This window comes from Hemicordylus capensis, chromosome 5 (genome assembly GCF_027244095.1).
Source record: "Hemicordylus capensis ecotype Gifberg chromosome 5, rHemCap1.1.pri, whole genome shotgun sequence".
In the NCBI taxonomy this organism is placed as follows: Eukaryota; Metazoa; Chordata; class Lepidosauria; order Squamata; family Cordylidae; genus Hemicordylus; species Hemicordylus capensis.
Window position 1 is genome coordinate 180,091,457 of NC_069661.1, and position 24,181 is coordinate 180,115,637.

The 24,181-nt window shown below is 40.5% G+C and overlaps 1 protein-coding gene across 4 annotated transcripts in view; it reads right to left on the minus strand.

Annotated features, from left to right (window-relative positions):
• ADAMTS20 (ADAM metallopeptidase with thrombospondin type 1 motif 20) overlaps positions 1 to 24,181 on the minus strand; it is a 127,141-nt gene that overhangs the window by 23,034 nt on the left and 79,926 nt on the right. For all 4 annotated transcript variants that reach the window (XR_008309106.1, XM_053258083.1, XM_053258082.1 and 1 more), the window contains exons 23-28: positions 23,407 to 23,526; positions 23,180 to 23,287; positions 21,011 to 21,175; positions 20,480 to 20,776; positions 18,823 to 18,984; positions 14,693 to 14,869 (exon numbers count right to left, since the gene is read on the minus strand). Coding sequence is in view for 3 of the 4 variants with exons in the window: in XM_053258083.1 (XP_053114058.1) it covers positions 14,693 to 14,869; positions 18,823 to 18,984; positions 20,480 to 20,776; positions 21,011 to 21,175; positions 23,180 to 23,287; positions 23,407 to 23,526 (1,029 nt within the window). In the remaining variant the exon portion in view is untranslated. The remainder of the gene's footprint in view (positions 1 to 14,692; positions 14,870 to 18,822; positions 18,985 to 20,479; positions 20,777 to 21,010; positions 21,176 to 23,179; positions 23,288 to 23,406; positions 23,527 to 24,181) is intronic.

Here is a 24,181-nt window from a genome sequence, read left to right on the forward strand (position 1 = left end):
GGTGGTGTCTGTTTTCATAAAAGCTCAGCATACCTCCTTGCTGCCCCCATTGTCCGGATATAACCAGAAGTCCCTGAAGCATGTGGCGGTGCATGCAGGCGTGTCAGGAACTTCTGCTTATATTCAGATGATGGGGGCAACGGGGCAGCAGGGAGGTACTCTGCCACTCCAATGAGCTTTTAGGATAACAGATGCTGGCAGGGGGGAAGTGGTGGGAGGGGAAAGTGTACCTTCCCCCACTCTTAAAGCAGCACCCCCGCCACCTTCGAGCCTCCCCACTACGGTTCCATGCACATCCCTACTCTTTTTGCCCAGTCAGCAGGATATCTCAAGTCATATCCATTGATATGTTACTAGCATATCATGGAAAATGAATCATTATTTGGATTACTTGTTTCACAACAGTGAAATAGTCCATGAGCAGACACACATTCTGAATGTTTTAAACTTTTAAATTGCTATTTTTAAGCATTTGCCTTATTTTGTTTTTCTTGTGTTTATTTTTGTGAACTGCCTAGGACCTTTGATGTCAGGCGATATATTGAATAAATAAATAAATAAAAATTCTTTTCTTTCTTTCTTTTTTGTTTTCATTTCTTTTAGATCCCCCCGAACATTTTAATCTGATTTGAAAACATTTAATCTTATTTTTAGAAACATATCCCAAAATCTGAGGACATATAACACACAGAGCCAGCGTGGTGTAGTGGTTAGAGTTCTGGACTAGGACCAGGGAGACCCGAGTTCAAATCCTCATTCAGCCATGATACTAGCTAGGTGACTCTGGGCCAGTCACTTCTCTCTCAGCCTAACCTACTTCACAGGGTTGTTGTGAGGAGAAATTCAAGTATGTAGTACACCGCTCTGGGCGCCTTGGAGGAAAAGCGGGATATGAATGTAAAAATAAATAAAATAAAAAATAAAAAATGGTAAACAGTCCCAAAGAATTTTACATCTCTGATATATGGACATAATTGAAGCTGAATAATCTCTTGCAAGTATTTATACTATGATTCTATTACTTATCTCAGCAGTTCTAAGCTAATATCTCCTATATGGCTGGCTGATACTTTTTTAAAATATTAGCACATCAAAGGGAAAAAGCTGGAACTGATTAGTGTTGTTCAAAGGCTGTGTGTTATTCTGGTAACTGGGATATGTCTGCTAAATCCTCTTCCACGTTAAATAATAAAATTCATGGGAGATTACTTCCAAATGCAGCAGTTGGCACACTGTTATATACAAGGGAACTCATATGCTCCAGGCATAATATTCACATTTAGACTGCTTCAGAACACACTTGACTGTAGCATCTTGAATGCATGGAATGTTCTGTAATAAATAAACTGTACTGGCAAAGTCTGCGAAGTTTATATACTAGGTCTGTGAAATTTCATGCAAGGATATTTGACACATCCCTCTATCCCTCCCTCCTGTCTCTTGTTGCAGCTCCACCTCAATCTTTGCACCATCCTCCTTCCCACTTCGCTCTGCCGCCAGGTTAGATGAAGAAGGTGCCAGAGAGCTAGAATTAGTGCTTCATTGAATTTTCACACTCAAACATTAGATTTTAAAGATGAAAATAGGTTTTCAAATCATAGAGGAAGGAAAATCCCTTTTAAATAAATCCTCAATCTTAAAGTTCTTTCACAATTTTTGTGCATGTTCGCATCCCCAAAATGCTGCTGCTCCTGGTGCCACTTTTATGACTTCTTATTCACTTGCATGATCTCAGCCAATCAGATATTGTGCGATAAATACACATGGTAACAACATGATATAACTGGTCAGATTTAGATACAATATGACATCACCTAGAGCTAATGAAGCCCTAATATTGCCCTCATTCTGAATGGCAGAAACCTTGGCCCATTCGCAGAGACAACTGGACTTTTGGTTCTCCTTGGTCTGCTGACAGCAGTGGCAATCCATCCAGGTGGGGCAGAGAGGAGAGGAAAGTGAGCTGTACCTCTGGATCATTCCCACTCTTCACGCCCCAATCCAGCTGCCTTGCTCTCCCTTACCTCGCCCCACTGTGGCATTAACCTCAGGCGTGTGGGCTCATAACCATCACTGGCAATTCCCCAACCCTGCAACAGGGGTTAATGCCATGGCGAGGTGAAGTGAGGGAGAGTGAGGCAGCCAGGGTGGGGGAGAACTGCGGGAATGATCCACACCTGTGGCTCATTTGCCACACATCCCGCCCACACAGATGAGCCACTGGATGCCAGCACCATGTGGCAAGACTTCTGTACCACTCCTGTTCAAGACATATAGTTAGGCGTGACTAACTAGCAGAATGTGGATGAAAGTAATGGAGTGCGAGTGGATAATACAGCATATGTATTTGTTTGCACTACTAAATTATTTATTATTTTATTTGTTCGATTTCTATGTCGCCCTTCCAAAAATGGCTCAGGGCAGTTTACATTAAAATAAAACCAATTAAAATCAATTAACAGTTATAATCAAAAACTATAAAAACAATATAAAACCAATTAATGATCAAAGCATTTAAAACAGTTTTAAAACCCTGAATATAACCTTCCACACGACTTTCATTAGGCATCCTACCCATGTTTTAACAACACGTGACTGCATCAAGATGACAAAGTGCCTTGGTCACAAAGGCATATATTCACTCTTTCCCCCACTCTTTACTCCTTTGCAGCACCAAAGTTTGGTAAATAAGGAAGCGTATATAGAGTACATTAGAAGTACGTGTGTCTATGGAGCACACAAACATGCATACCTTTTGGCTTGAACAGCTTCACTACCTAGAATAAATTTTTGACAAAAATCTCCAAAAGAACTGGTTTCATCGAGATACTAAAAATGTCCTCCTAGGATCCTATTTTCATGTTGAACACCTACAAATGGTGCAAAGAGAAGGCACTGATAAATTATGTAGTGGGGAGTGGAGACCTGTTTAATATTTAAAGTACAAAATAGTTCTAGCAAAAAATAATAATAACTCTGGGTTGTTCAGACTTCAATTTCAGCTGACAAAAATGACTTTTTAAATGATCCTAGCATTGGGGCTTAATATGTCATACATTGTCCTAGTAAGCAGACACAAGCCAGCAAATATTGCTTGAAATGCCACAATTGTTATGAAGATTAAAAATTTTAAAAAGGCAGAAGTGGGCAGGACTGCCTTGAGCTATCAGTCAGAACACCACCCACAGTGCTTATTTTGGACTTTCATCCTAACTGGTTATACAAAAACTGAGCTGGAAGGTGGGTTAAAGAAAAGCTTCCATTAGTTCTGTCAACTGCCAATGCTTCTTTGGGGGTGCCTTTATTGCTAGACTTGCTCGTGACACCATTTTGGGTGCTTTGATGTATGTCTCAAATGTAGCCACTTAGCCATTCTTCCTAGCTTGCTTGGAAGAGAAGCTGTAGCTGCCTGCATTCCAGGTAAAAGGTTGTTCTGACAAGGCGTTTCCCCATGGTGCCTTCAGGTCATTTGCAAGGTGGCAATGGACTAAAGGAAATGCCCCTCTGATTGCATCTGAACATATACAGAGATAGATTCAGGGCAGACCCAAATTAGAGTTCAGAGAGACAAATGGAAAGGAATGCAAGCTCTCTTCCTCCCATATACGTTGATAAGAACTTCCAAAGCTAAGTCAAACTTCTCACCTCATTTCCTCCCTGCTGTTATCGAAACTGGATGAGTAATGCCAAATGGTACGATGTGTCTCTCCTCCCATGGTGAAGCCACCCTGAACACAACCTCATCAATATCTGATATTCATGCCTAACTTAGAGCAAGAATTCCAAAACACTGTAACTTTCCTAAAGAAACACCTTATCAGTCTCCTCCACTGAAACACTTCAATCCTGCCTCATGGTATTTTCTGCTTATACCACACCCCCAATCAATCTCTTGCACCTCCACCCTGGCACTTTTGCATAGTGTGCTCTTGCATCACATGATCTTGCCAATGTGCAAGCCTGCACCTTTGCACTTGCACCCTACCATTGGACTCCAGGGGCATATCTAGGGTAGGGCAGGCAGAGCATGTGCCCCAGGTGCCACTTGAAGGGGGCGCCATTTTTTAAAATTAAAAATTAAAAAATGGCTGCTGAAAACAAAATGGCCACTGCACATGCTCAAATGGCCTCTGTGAGACCCTAGAGGCCAGCGGGAAGAGGGGGAACCTTTCCAGACCCCCCCCCGGCCTTTAGGAAGCCCCCTGAAGGGGCTACAGGTAATTTTAAAAATAATAATATAAGTCACTGTAAGCACGGTGGCCATTTTGTTTTTAGCGGCCATTTTTTAAAAAGAAATTATTTTTAAAAATGGCCACCGCACATGCTCAAATGGTCCCTGCGAGGCCCGCGGAGAAAGGGGGAACCTTTGCAGACCCCCCCCTGGACTTTAGGAAGCCCCCCGAAGGGGCTACAGGTAATTTTTGTAAAAAAAATTAATATAATATAAGTCACTGTATACATATTCAGTTTGGCACTATGTAAAGAGAATCGGGGCTTGTGAATACTGAGCTGAAGCTTTTGAGCTAGGATTGTATTCATTTGCTCTTACTTTCCTTCTTGTGATAAGCGAATTAAATGTGATGTCTTAATAATATGGCTATTAATGGTGAGTTTGTCTTTGAATCAGTGTGAAATCCTTAGTTTTAAGGCCCACGGGGAGTTTTAACTGTCTAAGCACACCTCCACATAGTATTTGGGTATTTCATGAGCCCTAGCGTACTGAAATTTGTAGTTTTCCTGCATTTTTTGGTCTGGCTACGTCCACTGCTAAATAGTTCTTGAAATATTAAAAGATTAACAAGTTTGACTTGTATTTTTCAGCTGAAATTATGGTAAAGATATCTGAAAGATGGGTGTCAGATGTTTGGACAGAGGACGCAATTTCAGTTCTTGTCCTAGGTGCTATTTTCCCTAGATACGCCTATGTTGGACTCTGCACCCCACACTGCTTGCGTACACCTCATTGTTTTCCTCATGCTTGAGCCATGCTTGAGCCAAGAAGGACCCTAGCTAGAGCACATAGCTTTGGGAAATGGCTTTCCTCTTTCTTTCACCCTGCAGTCTCTATCCTCCTTCCCAGCTCTGTGATTTCTGGTCTGTGATCCCCCTTCCCAGCTCTGCTTCAGAATTAACCAGCCACTTTTAACTTTCTGTACCCCTATTTACCCCTCAATATAGCAACTCTTTGTTTCCAAGGCACGTGTCTACACTCTCTTGTGTCCTTTCCAAATGTCCACACCGTAGCCAACTTTCCCAAAGTACTTTAAAGCTAATATAGTTGTTGGCTGGTCTCCTCCGATTTGAAGCTAATTTCCCCCCAAATTGAAGCTAATTTCCCATGACAAAGCATAGCCACAGAGGGTGGTAACTACCAAGCTTCCATGCAGATCCACTAACACCTTCTAGTCACAGGGATATTTTGATAAGGACTAACAATTTAAATCTAAAACCAGACTAATAGGTTTTGCTATGGTGATCTTGATTTCACCATGTTTCTATGTCATATTAAAACATTTTAAAAGCCAATTAAGTCATTATGCCACTTACTATGCCACATAGTAAGGCACAGTTAGCTGTCAGAATTCATCCAAAAACTGCTAGTTGAAGTGTTAATGCCTGTAAAGGGGAATATAAACAGCTCATAAAGGAGTATTAATAGCTGTTGGTTAAGCAGACTAGTCCAAGCAGGTTGTGATTTCTGGATTCCCCATTCATTGATAAGATGATTATTTGTTCATAAACAAATGAACAATATTTAGTTTACATTGTGAACCAGTAGTTGCTTATAAAAAGAGTACCATGTTGAATTGCACAAACGACAACAACTTCCCCATTAACTTCCAACAGATCCAGTTGACACATATTATCATTCATTTGCCCATGTCAATTGAAATGAATGGAGAACCTAGATACAGTATTAATAATAATAATAATAATAATAATTATTATTATTAATAATAATAATAATAATTCAATTTCTATACCGCCCTTCCAAATACGGCTCACAGAGTTTACACAGAGAAATAATACATAAATAAGATGGCTCCCTGTCCCCAAAAGGCTCACAACCTAGAAAGAAACACAAGTGAGACACCAGCAACAGTCACTGGAGGTACTGTGCTGAGGGTGGAGAAGGCCAGTTACTCTCCCCCTGCTAAATAAAGAGAATCACCACCTTAAAAGGTGCCTCTTTGCCAAGTTAGCAGGGGTTAGCAGTATTGCTTGAAGCACTAAGATCCTGGACAACAGCAAAGGAATGGGCAATTATGACTTTGTTTCAACCCCTTGGATCATTTCAATAGCTCTATCCTTTTTCCTTGTCTCTCATCCTCCTCCATTTCATGTGCTCTCTCAACATCACCCTCTTTCCTACTTCATCTATCTCCCCCTCTCCTTGCCTTTCTAACCTTGTGGGAAAGTAACCAGGCTATTGCTTTTCCCAGCACCTTCCCTAGCTTCCCCGAACAGACCTATTCCGAAAACACTCTGAAAAATACACACTTGTCATTCAAGTTCGTTGCAGACTAACCTGAAAGATTTTCCCCGCTCCTTCCCATTATCCTTCTTGGTCTGAAGCCACAAGTTGGTAAATAACTCTGACAGGTCCAATTTTAAGACTTTTTAGAATTTCTGTAACAGGTATATTTCTGTCCCAGTCCTTTTTCGCAAACCTCTATAACTTAAATATTATATCATTCTCTGAATCAACTACTTTCACCCAGAGCAAAATATAGTTATCATCATTACTGGCAGTTCAGAAGTATGATATAGAACAGGAGGAAACTCAATTAGTTTGGCGCACCAAATTATGGGTGCTATATATGCAATTTTTTATTACTGAAAAATACATGCAGGGCACAGCCATTAGTAAGACAGCACCTTTGTTCTATTAAGAACTTGACAAGTTTAATAATCTGTGTGCAATGTAATAAAGTTATTGGGAGTTCTATTGGATACCCCTAAAGGACAAATAGATGTGTCCTGGGCTATGTCTGGCATCATGATACAGATATTGCAGTTAAAATGTATGGGGAAAAACAAGGTACAGTCTATTCTACCCAGACATCAATATTTTAGGGTTCTCGCGCGCTCTCTCTCTCTCTCTCGCTCTCTCTCTCTCTCTCTATATATATATATTTCAAAAAAGAGACAGTGAAACTCTATTCAAATTCTATTACTGAAAAAATATATGAGCAGACTTCAATATTATATAAAACATATTGACATAAAACTTCAAATGTGCTCATTCAGTATTTACAATCAGTTTTATGAGTTGAGGGCTTGATACACTCATTTCCCAACAGCACAGATACATCAACATTTGGAGCATTGTTTAATATGCATTTAAAAATGATCCCTCTGTTACAGGAAGAAAAACTATACATGTTGCTTTTGTTTTAACTTGGATCTGTGCTGTGGTATATGGTTATCATCTAAGAATTAGGCTAATTATATGTATATCTCTATTTTTCAATTCCTGATTTGGTGGGATCTTCTCTGTACAGTCACTTCATAAGAGATCTATAGATTGCAAAACTATACAATAACCTCCCCACCCTTATGCTTCACAGTTTGACTGCCAGCCCTTATTTCAGGTAAAGCAGCCATCAAAACTATTAATATAATACAGCAAATAGGCAAAGCAAAAGTGACCAGAGTTAGTGTAAGCGTCTTGCAGTATTAATGCAAAATATCATTACTCCAAGCAGCATCATAACTGTGCTACGATGCATAGTACAGTCCATTATTATGTATTATGTCACATTTCTGCATAGACAAATCCCCTTTACTAGAAACGTCCTTGGACAATATACTGAAGTGCATTTTATAAGCTGGTGGTGATAATCATTGGATATAAACTTCTAAACAGGTTCTGAGCCGGTGTGGTATGGTGGTTAGAAGAAGCTCTGGCTTTGGCTGAGGAGATCAGAGTCCAGATTTCCACTCAGCCATGAACAGAAACTCACTGGGTCACTTTGATACAGCCACTACTCTACCCACTAGGTTGCTGTGAGAAGTAAGTGAGATACTCCACACCCATATTCTCAGGACTGAGTTCAATGGAGGATCAGTGAGGTTCAAATGTGAACAACACATAATTAGGGCTGAACCAAAATGGACCCTGGTTTCACAATCCTATTCATAGGCTGCATCAATTCATCAATTCTCCAGGGGAGTTCTAAAGAGACAAGAGTGTGTACAGAATGGCTATGCAACTCCACAGCTATGCTTCCCTCCTGATACGTATCCAGGCTCTTCCTTGAATAGATCATTCAGGTGGTGGCACACTAGCAGCAGTGATGTGATTTTCCCAGAATGAAGTGCAAATTTTTTGCTGCTGCCTCCCCACTCCGCCCCCCCCCACTTCTATGAACTGTTGTCACAAAACACATATCTTAAATGAGACTGTGGGGATACAACTGTAGCTCGTTTGAACTCTCCTAGCTGCTCCACATGCAGAGGGTCAGCAACATGCTTCCTCTCTTCCAGAACACTTCTGGAGTACAGGGAAAACAAGGATGTTTCTACAGCTCATTAGCTTTTCTACAGCTGTGTTAGCTTTTTGTACAGAGTGATGTTGTCATGTGCCAAATCTGACTGAATGTGTGATTACTCACTTGTTCCAGGTTGTGTGTGTGTGTGGTGGGGTGTCGTGGAGATGGTAGTGGTGATGGAATATACAGCTTTTAAAACTTGGTCCTTCACTGCAACTGATCTGGACTACAAAAAAACCTGTCAACTATTGTGAAAGAGAGGGGCTTTCAGAAAACACATTCAACCTCTCTAAAGGCCCCCAAATAGTCAAGTCTGAATGTCTGGCAGAGTTCTAATATTAATCCTCATAAATTACTCCAGGAAGTTGTCACAGATCACATTATAAACAAACACTGGCAAAGATGACTGTTGTAGTAAGTCCTTCAAAAATGCAAAAGGAGACAAATAAGAAGCACCTTCAGAACAGATTTTGCTAGACCAAATAATACTTTGATTCTTCTCCTCGTATGTAAAAAGACCAGTGTACTTAAAATTGTGCTTCCAATCTGTGGAATGCCCTCCCTTCAGAACCTTTGGCTGGTAGATATTAACAGAATTCCAACTGAGCAGAGATATTGCTCCTGTAACTCTGAGTCAGTTGCACATGTGCTCCTGCAGTATGTCTTTTGTATAGATCTTAGGCAAGGGTAATTCACCTTCTTTTACATAATCTGCCAGGTCGATCTGACGAATTCTACATCAAATATTTGCTAATAGATGCAAACTCGTCTATCACACACACAATTGCAAAATTCTCTTGTTCTGCAATATGAGTTTGTCACACTCTGCTCGCTAATGGTTAGATCCAGTGTACAGTTACATTATTAATATGGCTATGTTTAAAATGTTATATTGTTTTAGATGTTGTTCTATTAGTCTGACTGCTTCCAATCTGTGGACATTCACAATAGCGTAGAGAATATTAGAAATTGTGTGACACTATTGGTAAATCAACTTTTTGCAGGGTCATGAGTTTCAGGTACAAAAACCAGACTCAGAACTTCTATTTTCATTTGAAAAAGGCCTGTTAAGGTAGATGAAATTTAAGATTTGTTTCATGTAGTGTATGTGTACGAGTCACATATATACAGTTTTTACTCCTGAAGAGTTGACTACTTTTTAAAGTGTAGTGTAGAGAAGTGTAGTAATTTGATCATTTTAAATTCTGCATGAGCAGAAAATGAAAAAGAGGCTGATATCCAGACAAATGCTGCTTTAATGCACCAGCGTTTGCCATCATGCAGGATAGAGGGATTTTCAGCAAGCTCTCTGCAGCTGCCTGTGCCTCCTGAAACTATATCCCTGAGGGTTTACAAGGCAGAGTTCAAGGAGACACAGATTACTTCAGAGGGAAGGGGAGACAGTGGAAAATTGCCCCCTCTCACTTGTGAGATGGGAAACAATGGCACATTGGGGCAGCATTAGTATGGTTGACAGCCAGACAGCTTAACTGCACAGAAAGAGATCTGATTGTAATTGCTTGCAGGTGCACTATTTGTGTTTGGAACCACTGAATGAAATAGTACATACAATAATAAGAGCATAAAAATTACCAAAAACAAATTTCAGTTACTGAGAAGTATCATCTGACTTTATACAGCCCTTTTCAGGTGGTTTTTCATTCTTTCTCCAAACAGGCTAAAATATTACTTGGATGCTTCAAAATAATTAATAACAACAAACTGCATTTTGCAGTTCTTCTGACCCAATGTGGAATATTAAAAGACATATCAGGCCAGTTCTGATGATTTTGACTAAGCTGTAGCCCATCATGTGTCAAAAAGTGGGAACATGCTGCTCTATTGCCACCTACCCAGCTTCCTTATCCCGACATTTATATGGAGACAGAATGTCTGAACTGGTCCTATTTAAATGGTTTAAACTATATGAAGACTCCTGCAGGATCAATAGGCAAGGAGTAGCGTACCCCACTTCTCCTCACATGATGGGTCACCGCATGGACAATATTGTCTGAAACAGTCCATCATAATATTACAAATTTTGCTGAATCCATCTTGAGAACATCCTGAAAACGGCCATACATCACTGCAGGCATAAAACAAGAATTTGAGCAAGAACCCTGACTTTTCTTACTGCAGGTCAAGACACAGGCTGACATCCTAACAAAGCACCATTGCAGAAGCAGAAGTACAAGTGTAGCACCAATACTTCTGAAGAGCTTCAGACTAATGCTGCACAGATGCTAGTGCGCATGTGGGGACATTTCAGTCACTTCCTCTTCCCCTGGAAGCCCTCTATGTCACCGAAAGATATGCCCCCGATGACTGTGTGACCCCAAGGGACATTTTTGGGTGGCACAAAGCACTTCCCGGAGAAGGGGTGGTTGTTAAAATGCCCTCACTGCTGACTCAGCAGTGAAGCTGGATTAGTTGAACTTTTCAGAAGCACCAGAGCTTCTCCCATTATACTGGTGCATCATTAGTTAAGTCATTAGTCCTAGGATACCACAATTAGCTTATATATTTAACCTATGGTATCACCAGCCTGTTAGCTGCTGGTTTCAGCATTTCAAAAGATGCTGGCTGACATCCAGATTAACACTGTGCTATCATGTGAGGGGAGAAGGGCAATTTTTCACCACTCTCCCCTTCCCTCTGAAGCCTACTATGTCTTCAAAAAATATGTCCCTGTCAGTCATTCAGCCCTAAAGGACATATTTTCAGGAGGCACTGTGGCTTCAGAGAAAAGGGGAGATTGGTGAAAATGCCTCCTCCATCCTCATGTGATAGTGCAGCATTGATTTAGATGTCACAGATGGCACAGAGCTATCTGGATGTCAGCTGCTGAATATAATTATCAAAGAGAGACATAAGTAACAGTTATAATATGAAGATAAATTCATTAGCATTTTTAAAAAGTACTGAGTACAATTTTGTCAAACTCAGACATTTGTTACTGTTAGAAATTGATATTTTAATATACACCTTAACTCAAGTTAAGACTCAAAGTTAGTGAAGTAAGACTTATCAATCATCATCATCATCACCAGGCATAATTAATTTCTCGTCCCAAGTGGTTTAAATACCCCTATTTTAGCAAAAATGCTTCATCTGCTTTTACTGAGATAAAGCTGTTACCACAGTCACATTAGAACAGCCAGTGTTTAGTAGATGGTCTAGAAAGGTAGTGGCTAAATAATCTGAATAATCATAAAACTTAAGTAGGTTATAGAATAATAATTCTATATTATAATTATAGAATAATTTCCATTCAGGACATATTTTTAACAGGGATAGCAATGTATACAATGTTACATTTTGGACAATACATTTTAGGCCATGCACAGAGGCGGACTTTGCCATGGGGATTTGGTCCGTGGCCTCCTATCTTTAGGGGGGGCTCCAAATGTTCTGGGGGGCCTCCCCAGAGCCCTGCTGCTGCCCTGTGCCTGCCCTGCCACTGCCCTCAGGAGGGGGCACATTAAATCTTTTTTAAAAACATTTTTCAACCGCTGCTGTGCAGTGGAGATGGTAGCAATCAGAGACAGGGGGTGGCCTGCGGGATGCAGACTGAGACAGTGGTGGTGGCGGCAAGAGCTCCTTCCCTGAGCCTGCCTGCTGCCCAAATGACAGGTCAGGCCGTTTTTGGCCCATTTCGGGCCTCTGTACATGTGCCATGCATGAAAGTCATGATGAACTACAGTATTTCAATCTTTAATTTTTAAAGGAATTTTGCTTCTAATTATTGCCTCTGAGAAATAATGGTGCTGCCACACAACCTTTCACCAAGGTTAATAAAACACTTCCACACCAATGGTTAATTCTGAACAGAGATCCAAAAACAAAAGGATATGTTAAGAAAAGCACATTTAATAATAAACATTGCTGCAACAATGACACCACAAAAACAGATATCAAAGTAATTAAAAACCAATTATTTGACACAGACACCAAGTAACATCCAAATAATTAAATTAAATTATCAAACATAAATTACTGTTTATTCTGCTAAGACAATATAACATCAGCATGAACTTTTCATTTTAAATGTAATACAATCAACACATTAAATGCATTTAAAATTTACAGAATTGTGTTAGACTGTGAGTCAACTATTTTGTATTTGACAATTTTGTTGTGTACATTACAAGTCAGTGACTGATAGATCATATTTTTCTCCCAAGTTTTAAAAAACACTCAGCATGCAGCAAGACTTAAGTTAGTTTAAAAAACAACACCACAAAACCACCTATTCAACCACGATCAGTATCTGAGTTAGGCTCATGTCTGACAAAATGCAGCAGCAGATGAAGAGGATAAAACTGTAGTTGGTTTTTGAAAACCAAGATTTCTTAACCTGACTTCCCTTTTAATATAAAAGATGTTTAAAAACATAAATACTTTTTAGACAAGAAGAGAATGCAAGAACGGTCATGACACATAATTCAACCTGTACATTAACATTCATAACATAAATATTTCCCGATATATATACATATATACAGTTTATTTGACCCTTGCGCCTACTGAAACCAGCAACAACTGAAGAGCATTGGCTTCATAGCAAAGGAACTGAAATCTATATACAAAGAAGATGGTTGATGGTTGTCTACATTTCTTGAAAAATGCAATAAAGTAACAAGAAAACTGCTCAGTGTTATTGCAATTACAAATAACTGAAATAAATACAATACTTTACACATTCAAATATTGACTAGGGCCTGGATCACTTTCTACTGTATTCCCAGTTATCCTTCACCCATGTCTCTCCTCCTTTCTCGTCTGCATAGAGTTATGTCTGTGGCAGCTGTACCAATTCTTGATCTTATCTTCATTAATATACCATAATCCTTACCCTATTAACTGGGTTTCAGGTACTTATTACTTACTCACGCATCAGTTGCAACATCATTAGAAAAGAAATTGATAAACATGATTTCACACAGTTATCAAGGCAAATAAATATTAGGGGGCATGACTGAGCCACAGCTAAAAGTGGTTAAGCACCACTAATTTCAGCTGGAAAGAATTAAACATATGTTTAAATCTTCTATAGAAATAAATGAAACTTATAAATACCAAATTTTCACTGGATCATACCCTAAATTTATAAGTTATCATTTCAATTCAGAGTTTGGTAAACACTGTAATTTGTGAAGTTCGTAAAAGTTATACGTAAATACTCTGCAAATGAAGCAAAATGCAAATTGATTATGCTAGCAAGAATGTTATAGAAGGAAAAATCATTACCAATGGATATTATAAAATTCACCTAACAGAATATTGATAGGTTTAGCAAGTACATAAAGAATTTTGCTTGCAAAATTTACAGACTTTCAATGTAAACAGAGGCTTTCCACATAACTAGAGTATTAACTGTTATTTTGTCACCAAATACAATTCATACTCAAAACAGTGGAATTACTATGATTACTCTAAGAATTTTATTCTACAAATTTTAATTACAAGGGATGTGACCCGGTCAAAAATAATCACTATTAATTCTAATGACTGGATTATTGACTGGATTATTCCATTTTTTTTAATGGCAATTTCTTAGCATTAATAATAACCTCATTTGTTTTCGGTATTACAAGACAATGACAAACAAAAAAGCTATCAAAACTTCATAAACACATATACACAAGACAATATTAGCTTGTTATTTTGGTATCCAACAAAAATGTGTTTCTCACACACTATGTATATGTTACTAAGCACAATACTGCAAACAAATTATATACAATGAGACTTTACTCAAGTCTTTCTATGTACAAAAATAAATATGTAGAAAATATTATTAAGCAATATGCTTACTTTTAAAACTAATCCCAAGCAGATTGTTACTTCAAAACCAGTTTAGTAACCAACTGTTTAGTCACTAATAAACCAAGATGATCAGCAGCTGACATACAGCAAAAGCAATGCAGGAGGCAGGAGCCCTGCCCACACTGCTGCATTATTGGAAATAATGGGTGTCCTGTTGGGAGGCTGTGTTTGTGCCACTTTACACCATAGCAGAGCTGTTTACAAGCATGCAGCAGTGCACACAGGGCTCCTACCTTCCATGTTGCCTTGTGCAGTATGTAACAGCTTTGGGATATGAGACCAAGCATTGGTATACGACATAATGTAAAATTAAAAGGTACAAAAGAGAAGTGGAGAGAGCGAAAAATCTGATCGTAATACTATCGTACCGATTTCCATGGTTCACGATGCCATGAAACGTCACCAGGGCATGAATGTATGTTACACTGTGCTGTATCAGGTGGCTTTTCTAGCATTTCACAGTTTTGGTCATTCAACACTTGGCCATTGGGAAGCTGACAAATCACTAATCTTGTCTTTATTCCATTGCCACATGTCCGAGTACACTGTAAGTAAAATAAAAACAATTTTCACGCATTGTTTCTGCTTTAACACAAGCCAGCATGGTTTACTGCTTATTGTTTCAATCAATATCTTTATTTTGGTCTTTGACCAGCATAAGATAAAACATAACAGTAGCATTAAACACAGTCTATGCCTATGGAGACAGTGAGGCAATTCTCATGAGCAAGCAAAACGGGGATAAGGGAGCCCAGCCCGGTTTTCCTTGCTTGTGAACACTACTGGGCTCACGGGCGAGCCCAGTGGCTCCAGGGTGGCAAGCCCACCTAAATACCCTCCCCCTTAAATGAGGTTAATGGAGCAAGCACTCCATTAACCTCATTTCAGCAATCATGTGTCAGCCATGGCTGATCGCAGCTGTGGTGCGCACACCCGGGGAGGGGGGACCCAAGGAATGCACCGCACACTTGTACGGTGCATTACGGGTCCTGGCGGCACTTCCCTTCACCCAACCCCTGGAGCTGCTGGGCGAGCCGCAGGAGTGCTGGAGCCAAGCTGCTGCTCATCTGGGTGAGTGATCCATCCGCCCAAGGAGAGGTTAGTGATAGACTGCGGGGAGAGTGGGTCAAAGCCACTCTTTCCACTGAACCCCTTTCGGCTCTGCACACTGATTGTTCGAACCCCTTTCAGGTCTGCACACTAATTAAAGCTAAAATCTTATTGTGGTTGAACTAAAATCTAGGGGGTGTTATAAAGTTAATTAAAATGTAATGAAGTAAATACATAGAGCTTAAGAAGTTAGATACTGTGGGCATACTACAATCATACTATGAGAAGTTATACAATAGTTAAGATATGATTAAAATATGATAAAATGAAAATTGTATAATTGGGTAGCAAGAGCAGCAGTGCAGGTATGAGCTGTGTTGGGCCTGATTAATTCTTGCTGTCAGTCAGGTTCCGGCAAATTTTGTATGCTGCCATGCAGAACTTGGCAACATTATGAGTTATAAAACGGTTTCATTCAGAGAGTAGTAGGGAGACATAGAACTGGTTTGTACACCCTGGCAACCCTGGAATGGGGGTACTGCAGATGTCTTTTTAAAATAGGCAGTATAAGAGTATGTGCTCAGTGGTTTCAACTGTGTGCCCAACGTCATAGGGGCACATAAAGTCTGGGAAGGGGATCTACTTGTATCTTCCATCTAACACAGCCAAAGGGAGGGTACTGCAATGAGCTAAGGTGAAGGCTCTTCCTTGGTTAGAGGCCTCTAGCTGTGTTAGATATGCAGCAGGTGTCACTATGTACTATAGGCTTTCAGTGATAGGGAGCTTGGGGCACTGCCTAGGTCAGCATCCATTATGTGTTGTTTAAGAAGTGCCATGTCCTGCTCATAACCCAGAGAAAGTAGTTGGTGGGGAAGAGCCCAAGTGATGATATTTTCGCTTCCAGGTTGATTGGTCTCCACCTGCCAGTGTTAAGAGGTCTAGGCCCACTGGGAAGAAAGATAATCTTAGCCAACAATTGACTATGGACAACCATACTCTGGCCTCCACTTTCCCCAGGCGTGCCTCCAGTTGTAAACTAACATTGGAGACACAGGGTGTACCTGGAATAACGCTCTTAGGAATTTGGGCTGGACAAGCTCCAGATGGCGATGCTGGAGAAGGGGCCCAGCTGGATTCCATAGAAAAGTTGTGCCAGTGACTTAGCTTCAAATAGTTTGAGGGCTGCAGGTATGTAGCAGCCTCCTTTTGTCTGGAAGAATTTTAAGATGGTGGCAGCGCTCCTCTGGGCATTTTGGACAACGTAGTTGCCATGGGCCTTGTGGATGTGTGAAAGACCACCCTCAGGTATTTGAAGCATGAGACCTGCTCGATTGTGCACATCCCATTTAAGTTCCAGGAGTGTTTCTTTGGTCTCCTGGCGAAGGCCATGATTTTGGTTTTATGATGGTTTATTTCCAGATGGTCCTCTTTACCATATCAAAGAAGGGTCCTCAGTGCTCTTCTAAGTCCTATGGGGGTTCTAGAGAGAATTGTCACATCATCTGTGTAAAGCATGTGTTTCTCTGCCATCTTGGGGGGATTAAAGTCTAGGTTGTTTAAGTGGCTCTCCATGGCATTTATGTGGAAGTTGATTAGAAGCGGGGCAAGTATAAAACCTTGTCTGATGCCCTTTCAGGTAGGGGTGGGGCTTAACAGATGACCTTGGGGGTTGCATCTGACTTTCAGGGACATGCCATCATGAAGGGTACAGATTAGAGAAAGCAGGCACAGGTTGATCAAAAATGATTATTAAAGTTATCAAACATATCTGCATTCTGACCTTCTTTAAAAGAGCACAGGGTGGTGTACATAGCAATTATTCTTTATATTCAGGAACAACATAACAGTTGAGAGCCTCTTTTAAATAGGAACTTTGCATGCAAATTGTCCAGAAGCTTCAGAAAGAAAAATAGTGGCTGACACCCTGAAGAAAATTACTCAAAGTAATCCAATTCTTAATTTGTTTTTAAAATTTCAATGGGACTACTTTGAGTAATTTCCTTCAGTTTGTCAGCCAGTCATATTAGTGTTGAAAGGATCCGACAATAATAATACTCAAGGCTTGAATAATACCTTACATAAGAAAAAAGAATTAAAGGCTGAGCTAGGATCAAAGTTTGCATGATGTGCTCCCTTTAGAAACCAGACATTCCGCCCACCCCACAATAAAAACAACTAAAACTGGACACACACACCCAGATTATCTAATTTGTACCACAACCTGATTTGTAGGCAATCCAAATGGTGGCTGTTGGCCAGTGGCTATTGAATGTAGCACCATCACCAGTGAGTTTCAACCTTCCACTACTGAATATTGTCCCATCCCTAAACATTGCCAGAACAGCCCAAAAGTTGTGTAGTCTCTGAATGAGGTGTCAAAATGGCAGGGCGGGCCTTTAGCCTGCCTCAAAGTTTAGGGAGGGTGCCCCAAAAAAGTACGGGACCAGCTTATCTGGCCCGCATCCATCCCAAGTGCAAACAACATTCAGTTATTTAAAATTTATTTGTTGGTTAAAAAATTGGGAGGGCAGAGAAAAAATTAGCAGAGGCAGGCCCACCCTAGCCTAACTGTCTGGAATCTCCATGTACAACACCCTGGCTTGAAAAATAAAAGATATAAAAAGATGTATATGTAACCATATATCTTATTTATTAATTAGAAGATTTAATATACCACCCAATCCACAGACTCAGGGCAGTCTACAAAGCAAGGATAGCATCCGAAATTTGAATGGGGAGGAGGGGAGGGGGGGAAAACCTAAAGGGCAAATGCCTGATGGAAAAGAAATGTCTTCAATAAAGTTTTAAAGACTGAATGGGCAGAGGCAGACCAAATCTGGTGGGGAAGAGAGTTCCAGACTAGTGGAGCAGCAACAGAGAAAGCCCTTCCATGGGCCCTAGTACTGTGAATCTCTCTAAGACCAGGGACCAAAAGAAGGTCAACCTGAGAAGATCTCACAGGACAGGACTGTCTGGGAGAGGCAGCCCTGAAGGTAAACAGGCGCTAAGCCCTGAAGGATTATTTATCAATATGTGATATATAAGATAAAAATGTAACAATAAAATCAATTTAATGGGCCCTTTAATATATTGAAACATCTACAATTTCACCCCTATCAATCACTCTAATGAATATCTGAATTAGGATTCAGGTGTAAATATACTAATGGACACTGGATTCAATTAACTACAGAAGCCTATATACTAATTGGTATTTTAAATGCTACCTGGAAATTGCTTACATTGAACTAAGGTCTTAGCATCCTTAAAGATATAAGCTACTTTTCTTAAATCTTTAACAACAGATGAAGGATTTCCTTTTCTGTCCTACATGTGCTGATGTAGTGATTTGTGTATGACTTTGATTTGGCTATTGTATTGCATTGTATTGTTATTTATTCTGGATGCAAAAATCTATGGCTAGGAATAACAAAAAAACTTTTCTTACTTCTCCCCAGGCCCCATAGTTCCATCTTGGGCAGGGACCAGAATCACAATGGCTGGAGTCTGGAGGTTTCATTGCCTCATCACAGTAGGTAGCACTTCTTCCATCCTCATCTTGACAAACCACAACCCGATGGTGAAATCCAGCACCACAAGTACTTGAGCACTAGTAAAACAAACAAACAAAATGTATATACTGCATCCGAAGTTTGGCAACTGTAGAACAGAATTGCTGACACCCAGACTAACAAAGCTTTTGCACAACTATTGTACAGAAGACTGCAGCGCTGAGCAAAGCCATGGGGATTACACTCTTACACAAAAGTTCCCAGCGCAAAACAGGAGGCAGTAGTGGTCAGTGAGTGCTGCTCCAAGGAGGGGGTGATGAGGGTGGTAAAATACCACCTTAAGCAGTGGCAAACTTACCCACAACCAGTACCTGGAATGCTCTATGGGGAAGAGGCATCCAAACCAGCATCCCACGGGGAGGATGGCCCACCCCTGCTGTGTTGAAGGCCAACTGAGTACCAGGAATGGGTAGGTTTGCCATCATTTAAAGTGGTATTTTCCTGCCCTTACTGCCCCCCGCCCCCACAAGCGGCATTCAACAGTCACTATGATATGAGATGTGGCACAAGTTGTGCACCTTGTGCTACTGCAGACATGTGTGTGCTATTGCAACACTAGTCTGGCATGCAAGCACCAGGGTTAGCACAGCCAGCCAGTGTAAGCACTTTGGATACGGGTGAGGGGTGTGGGTCTGAATGATGGGTGTGGGTGTGGATATGGGTCTGAATAGAGTTCATGGGTCTGAAAACTGCGAAAGCTCAAGAATTAAAAGGTTTATGCCTCCCAAAAATATATCCCTGAGAGTCGTCCCAGAAGGATGGGAGAATTGGCAAAAATTGTCCATCCCTCATTGCTTGCACGAGATGTTATTTCATGCATGCAATGTCAGACACTGTTTCTATTTCCCTTGGTGTTTTGCTACCAATGAAGGCATTCCTGTTTATAGATGAAATAGAAGGACTATAACTTTGTGGCTGTGTGTGCAGGTGTTCTCATTCTAGGCTTCAAAGGCATAGTGGTCCTTTAAAACCTGACTGAAAGAAAGGGAGAGAGAGAATGGCACAAATACAGGCTAGGGTGCAGGGAGGTACAGGAATCTGGAAGAGGACTAATTACTTGGAGTGGAGGAAGAAAATGTACTGGAGGTACACAATCATGTTAGCAAGGATATTATTATTATTACTTAACTGCTTAAAAAACAAGGCACAGTATGAATATAAAATTAACAATTTACAAGACTTGCCCAGAGGCTTACAAATCTAAATCTAGCACACAAGCTATTGAAACGATGCACCGTTTTAAAAGTACACAAATATTTGAGAACCTTTGCTATCAAAGCTTTAAACATTTTATTTCTAGTTATTAAGAATGCACCTAAAATCTGACCTCAGGGAAGTTATAAATTAGTTTGGAGGTTTAATGGGGAGAGACCAATGTCTAAAGAAGATAATACAGCAGACATTTCTAAGAAAGTATTAGGAAGATGTGAACGCAAAATGTGCATGCTCACCTCTGGATAACCTTTACTACAGCAAAAGTTGAACTGTAATAATACTAATGGTGGCAAAATTATACGCATATAGTTTACTTACTGCTCCCCATGGCCCTGTTCGCCACTGGTTTCCTCTAGCAGAGTGATGGTTTCTTGGGTTTACATTGTCCTGTGAATGATGAACCTTGTGTATTGGAGGAAAATCCTGATCCAAATGGCTTGGATGTTCATTTATATCCGGAATGTGACGATAAACTGGTTGGCAGGGTGGCATGTTACATTCTTGTTCTTTTGCAGGACGGCCTTCAGGATCACAGTAATTCTCATCAATTTGTTGATGGTGGTTGACACAGACAACTTGTCTTGTTACTATTCCATTATCACATGTAACTGGGCACTGACCAAAAATTAACCCAACATTTATGTGACACAACATTAACATGAAAATTTGATAACCTATGATAACTATTTTAATTACAATTAATGATTATCTACATTTGGGAAAGAAGATCCAATTACTCCATGCATGCTGCTCAGAAATTAAACACAAAAAGTTTTTTTTACCTAGGTGCTTATTTGGGCTATAATACAATATAAGAAAATAAAAACAAAATAAAAACATAATATTTACAGGTGACCAATTTCCAGCTTGCCAAACTCCACACAGACTAAAGCAGCTTGAAAGTTCTTCCGGTCGGGGTAAATGTGCACAAAATGATTCTTCTGCTACTCTGCCATGACCATCTCGACAGCTCACATAGCGAGCACGGTTGCCCCTCCCACAAGACGCAGAACACTAAAGAGAAGAAGGAAGACCAAAAACATACACATCAAAATACCAAAATTCAAGGAAACATCTTTCTTTACCAAAATGTTAACTATGGCGCCACAGCAAATATCCTTAGAGTTCTTCATCCCAGCAACATTTCACACAGTCGGTTCTGTTCTACATTCTTCACTAAGAATTCAGTTTCTATTATTTTAAGATGTAATAAGTAGACTTTGAAAAGTGTCCACTTAAAAATACTGAATCTCTTTCAGTTGCTAAATTCCATTTTTAAGCACCAGTGCACATGATGTGAGTACAGGAGAATCTCATTAACCGCTATTCACGGTTCCAGGTATCTAGAGGATGTCTAATAGACACCCTTTCCCAGTATCCGAGGATACAAAAGGGTTAAAACCCATGTATCCATGGTTCCTAAAGGGCAGAAGTGATTACAAAGGTTACTTCTGCCTGCCATTTTGTCTAAAGGAGCCATTTTGTGGCTCCTTTCTGGAAAAACAATTTGACTTTTTTCCGTGGTTTTTTGTGGTTTTGGGGGGCATTTTGTCCTTTGGGGGGCATTCCTGCACACACAGGAGGATTCCTGGGCATATGCGGAGCATGCCACAGTAAGGTTTTTCACCATTTGTTTGCTGTTTCTCTCCACCCTGGAACCTAACTCCCCCTTCCTCATAGCTGTAATGCCTCGTTACTCGCAGTTCCATTACTCGCGGTAGTAGGTGAGGAACGGAACTCCTGCAAGTGATGAGGTACTCCTGTATGTTCTGTGCATGAAATGGAGTGGGGTAATAGTGCAAATGAATGAACTCCTACTCATGCAAAGTTTTGCATGCATATTAAAGAACAGGGAGCTCTGGACTAGAGTAATTAAGTGGAAGAAATGAGGAAGCAACTAGGCCTGCCATGATTTAAAGATCTTAACAGCTGCCATGTGGACCACAATTCAGATTGGGATCATGGAACTGATGAAAGTGTCTGGAGCTCCTTGCTTATGAGGCAAGGCTACAGCACCTGGGGCTTTTTAGTTTGGAAAAGAGGTGACTACAGGGCGACATGATAGAGGTGTATAAAATTATGCATGGAGTAAAGAGAGTAGACAGAGAGAAATCTACCTCCCTCTCTCATAACACTAGAACCAGACATCATTGCATGAAAATGATGGCCAGGAAATTTAGGACCGACAAAAGAAAGTACTTTTTCACACAGCGCATAATTAATCAATGGAATTCTGTGCCACGGGATGTGGTTATGGCCACTTGCTTGGATGGCTTTAAAAGGGGCTTGGACAAATTAATGGTGGACAGGTCTATCAATGGCTATTAGTCTGGTGAGAGGCCACCTCCAGCCTCAGAGGCAAGACGTCACTAAATAGCAGTTGCAGGGGACCAACAGCAGGAGAGACGGCATGCCCTCACCCCATGCCTGCAGGCTTCTCAGAGGCATCTGGTGGGTCACTGTGGGAAACAGGATGCTGGAATATATAGCCTTGAGCCTGATCCAGCAGGGCTGTTCTTATGAAGAGTAATTACCCCTTTTCCATCACTCCATTTTTCTGATGAAAACTATCCCCAAAGCTTCTATTTGTTTTGTAGGAGGAAGTATTAATTATTATTATTTTCAACGCAGAAGTTCTCAAATTCACAGAAGTTCTCAATTCTCTCTCTCTCTCTCTCTCTCTCTCTCTCACACACACACACACACACACACACACACACACACACACACACACACACACAGAGCTATTACCCTTGGATGACAGGAAAGGAAACACAGGCAGTGAGTTATTAAACTGCCAAAAATAAAGGCACTAAACAATTTTTTGAAAATGAAGGGGGAAATGTTTTATATCCTTTTTTAAAAAATACAGAGCAGATCACTATTAATTTTTTTTCTTCCTGACCTGAGTTTATTTTTGGAGTAAAGGAAATGTAGAAGTTTTAAAAACAGGATGGAAAATGTATTTTGCATTTTAAATTACAAAATATTTCATCATCCCTTTGCAATATTACTCACTGGAGTCCATGATCCATATCTCCACTGAATTTCTTTGTCAGCCTGGATGAAAGGAACTGATGTTGGCCATAGCTTCATGGTCTCTGGGCAAGAAGGCATTTCACATTCCTGTAGAAAGAAAAACATATTTTGGAAAAGATAGACGGCTAGAGGACCAGGGTGGATGGGAAGAAAAAAGTATTTAATAATTTTAAATAGCAATTTCCCGAAATACTTGTTTTGCTTACTTGACTGTCTCTTGGATGGGTAGCAGCACTGCACTCTCTTTCATCATCCAAAATAGCTCCATAAACACCAACACATTTGACTGCACGCACCTGGTATCCATGCCCACATGTCACTGAGCACTAAACATGAACAATGAACATCCTTTAGACTTGTTTCTATTCTTAATACTGTTACATGTACACTGGTTATCTGACAATACAGATAGCTAGTAACTAAATAAACAGGAAATGCATCTCTGTCTACTACTGAAATGACCATGTAACCCCTTTCCTTGAATCGCTGTCGTAACTTCCTGTGATGCTTTATAGGAATATGAAAGTTCTAGTTCTTAGGTTGAAAGCAATCTAGTTCTCAGCCCCTAACTCTATATTTTCTTGCAGCCTTTTCTCACCGCTTTTACTCAGTTAAAGCACATTTAATACAGCACTCCTTCTCTTCTTCGTCCATTCCAGTCTCTGTGCTTTCACTCATTTAAGCTAGTCTCATGAGCAGCAGAAACTGGGCTAAGGGAGCCCAGCCTGGTTTATGCTGCTCGTGTGCATCAACGGGAGCCACATGGCTCCCATTGGCGGCGGCAAGCCTGCTTACGGAGCCCACCACTTAGCCCGGGTTTGGGGTGCAAGCCCTTTTGGGGGGGTGCAGTTACCGGATTGTGTGTCTCCTGCAGCTGCTTGCAGCCACGGTGGACACGCTTGGGGTGGGGAAACCCCAGAAATGTGTGGTGCATTACTGGGGCTCCAGTGGGTGGGGAACAACACAGCTGCGCTTCCCTTC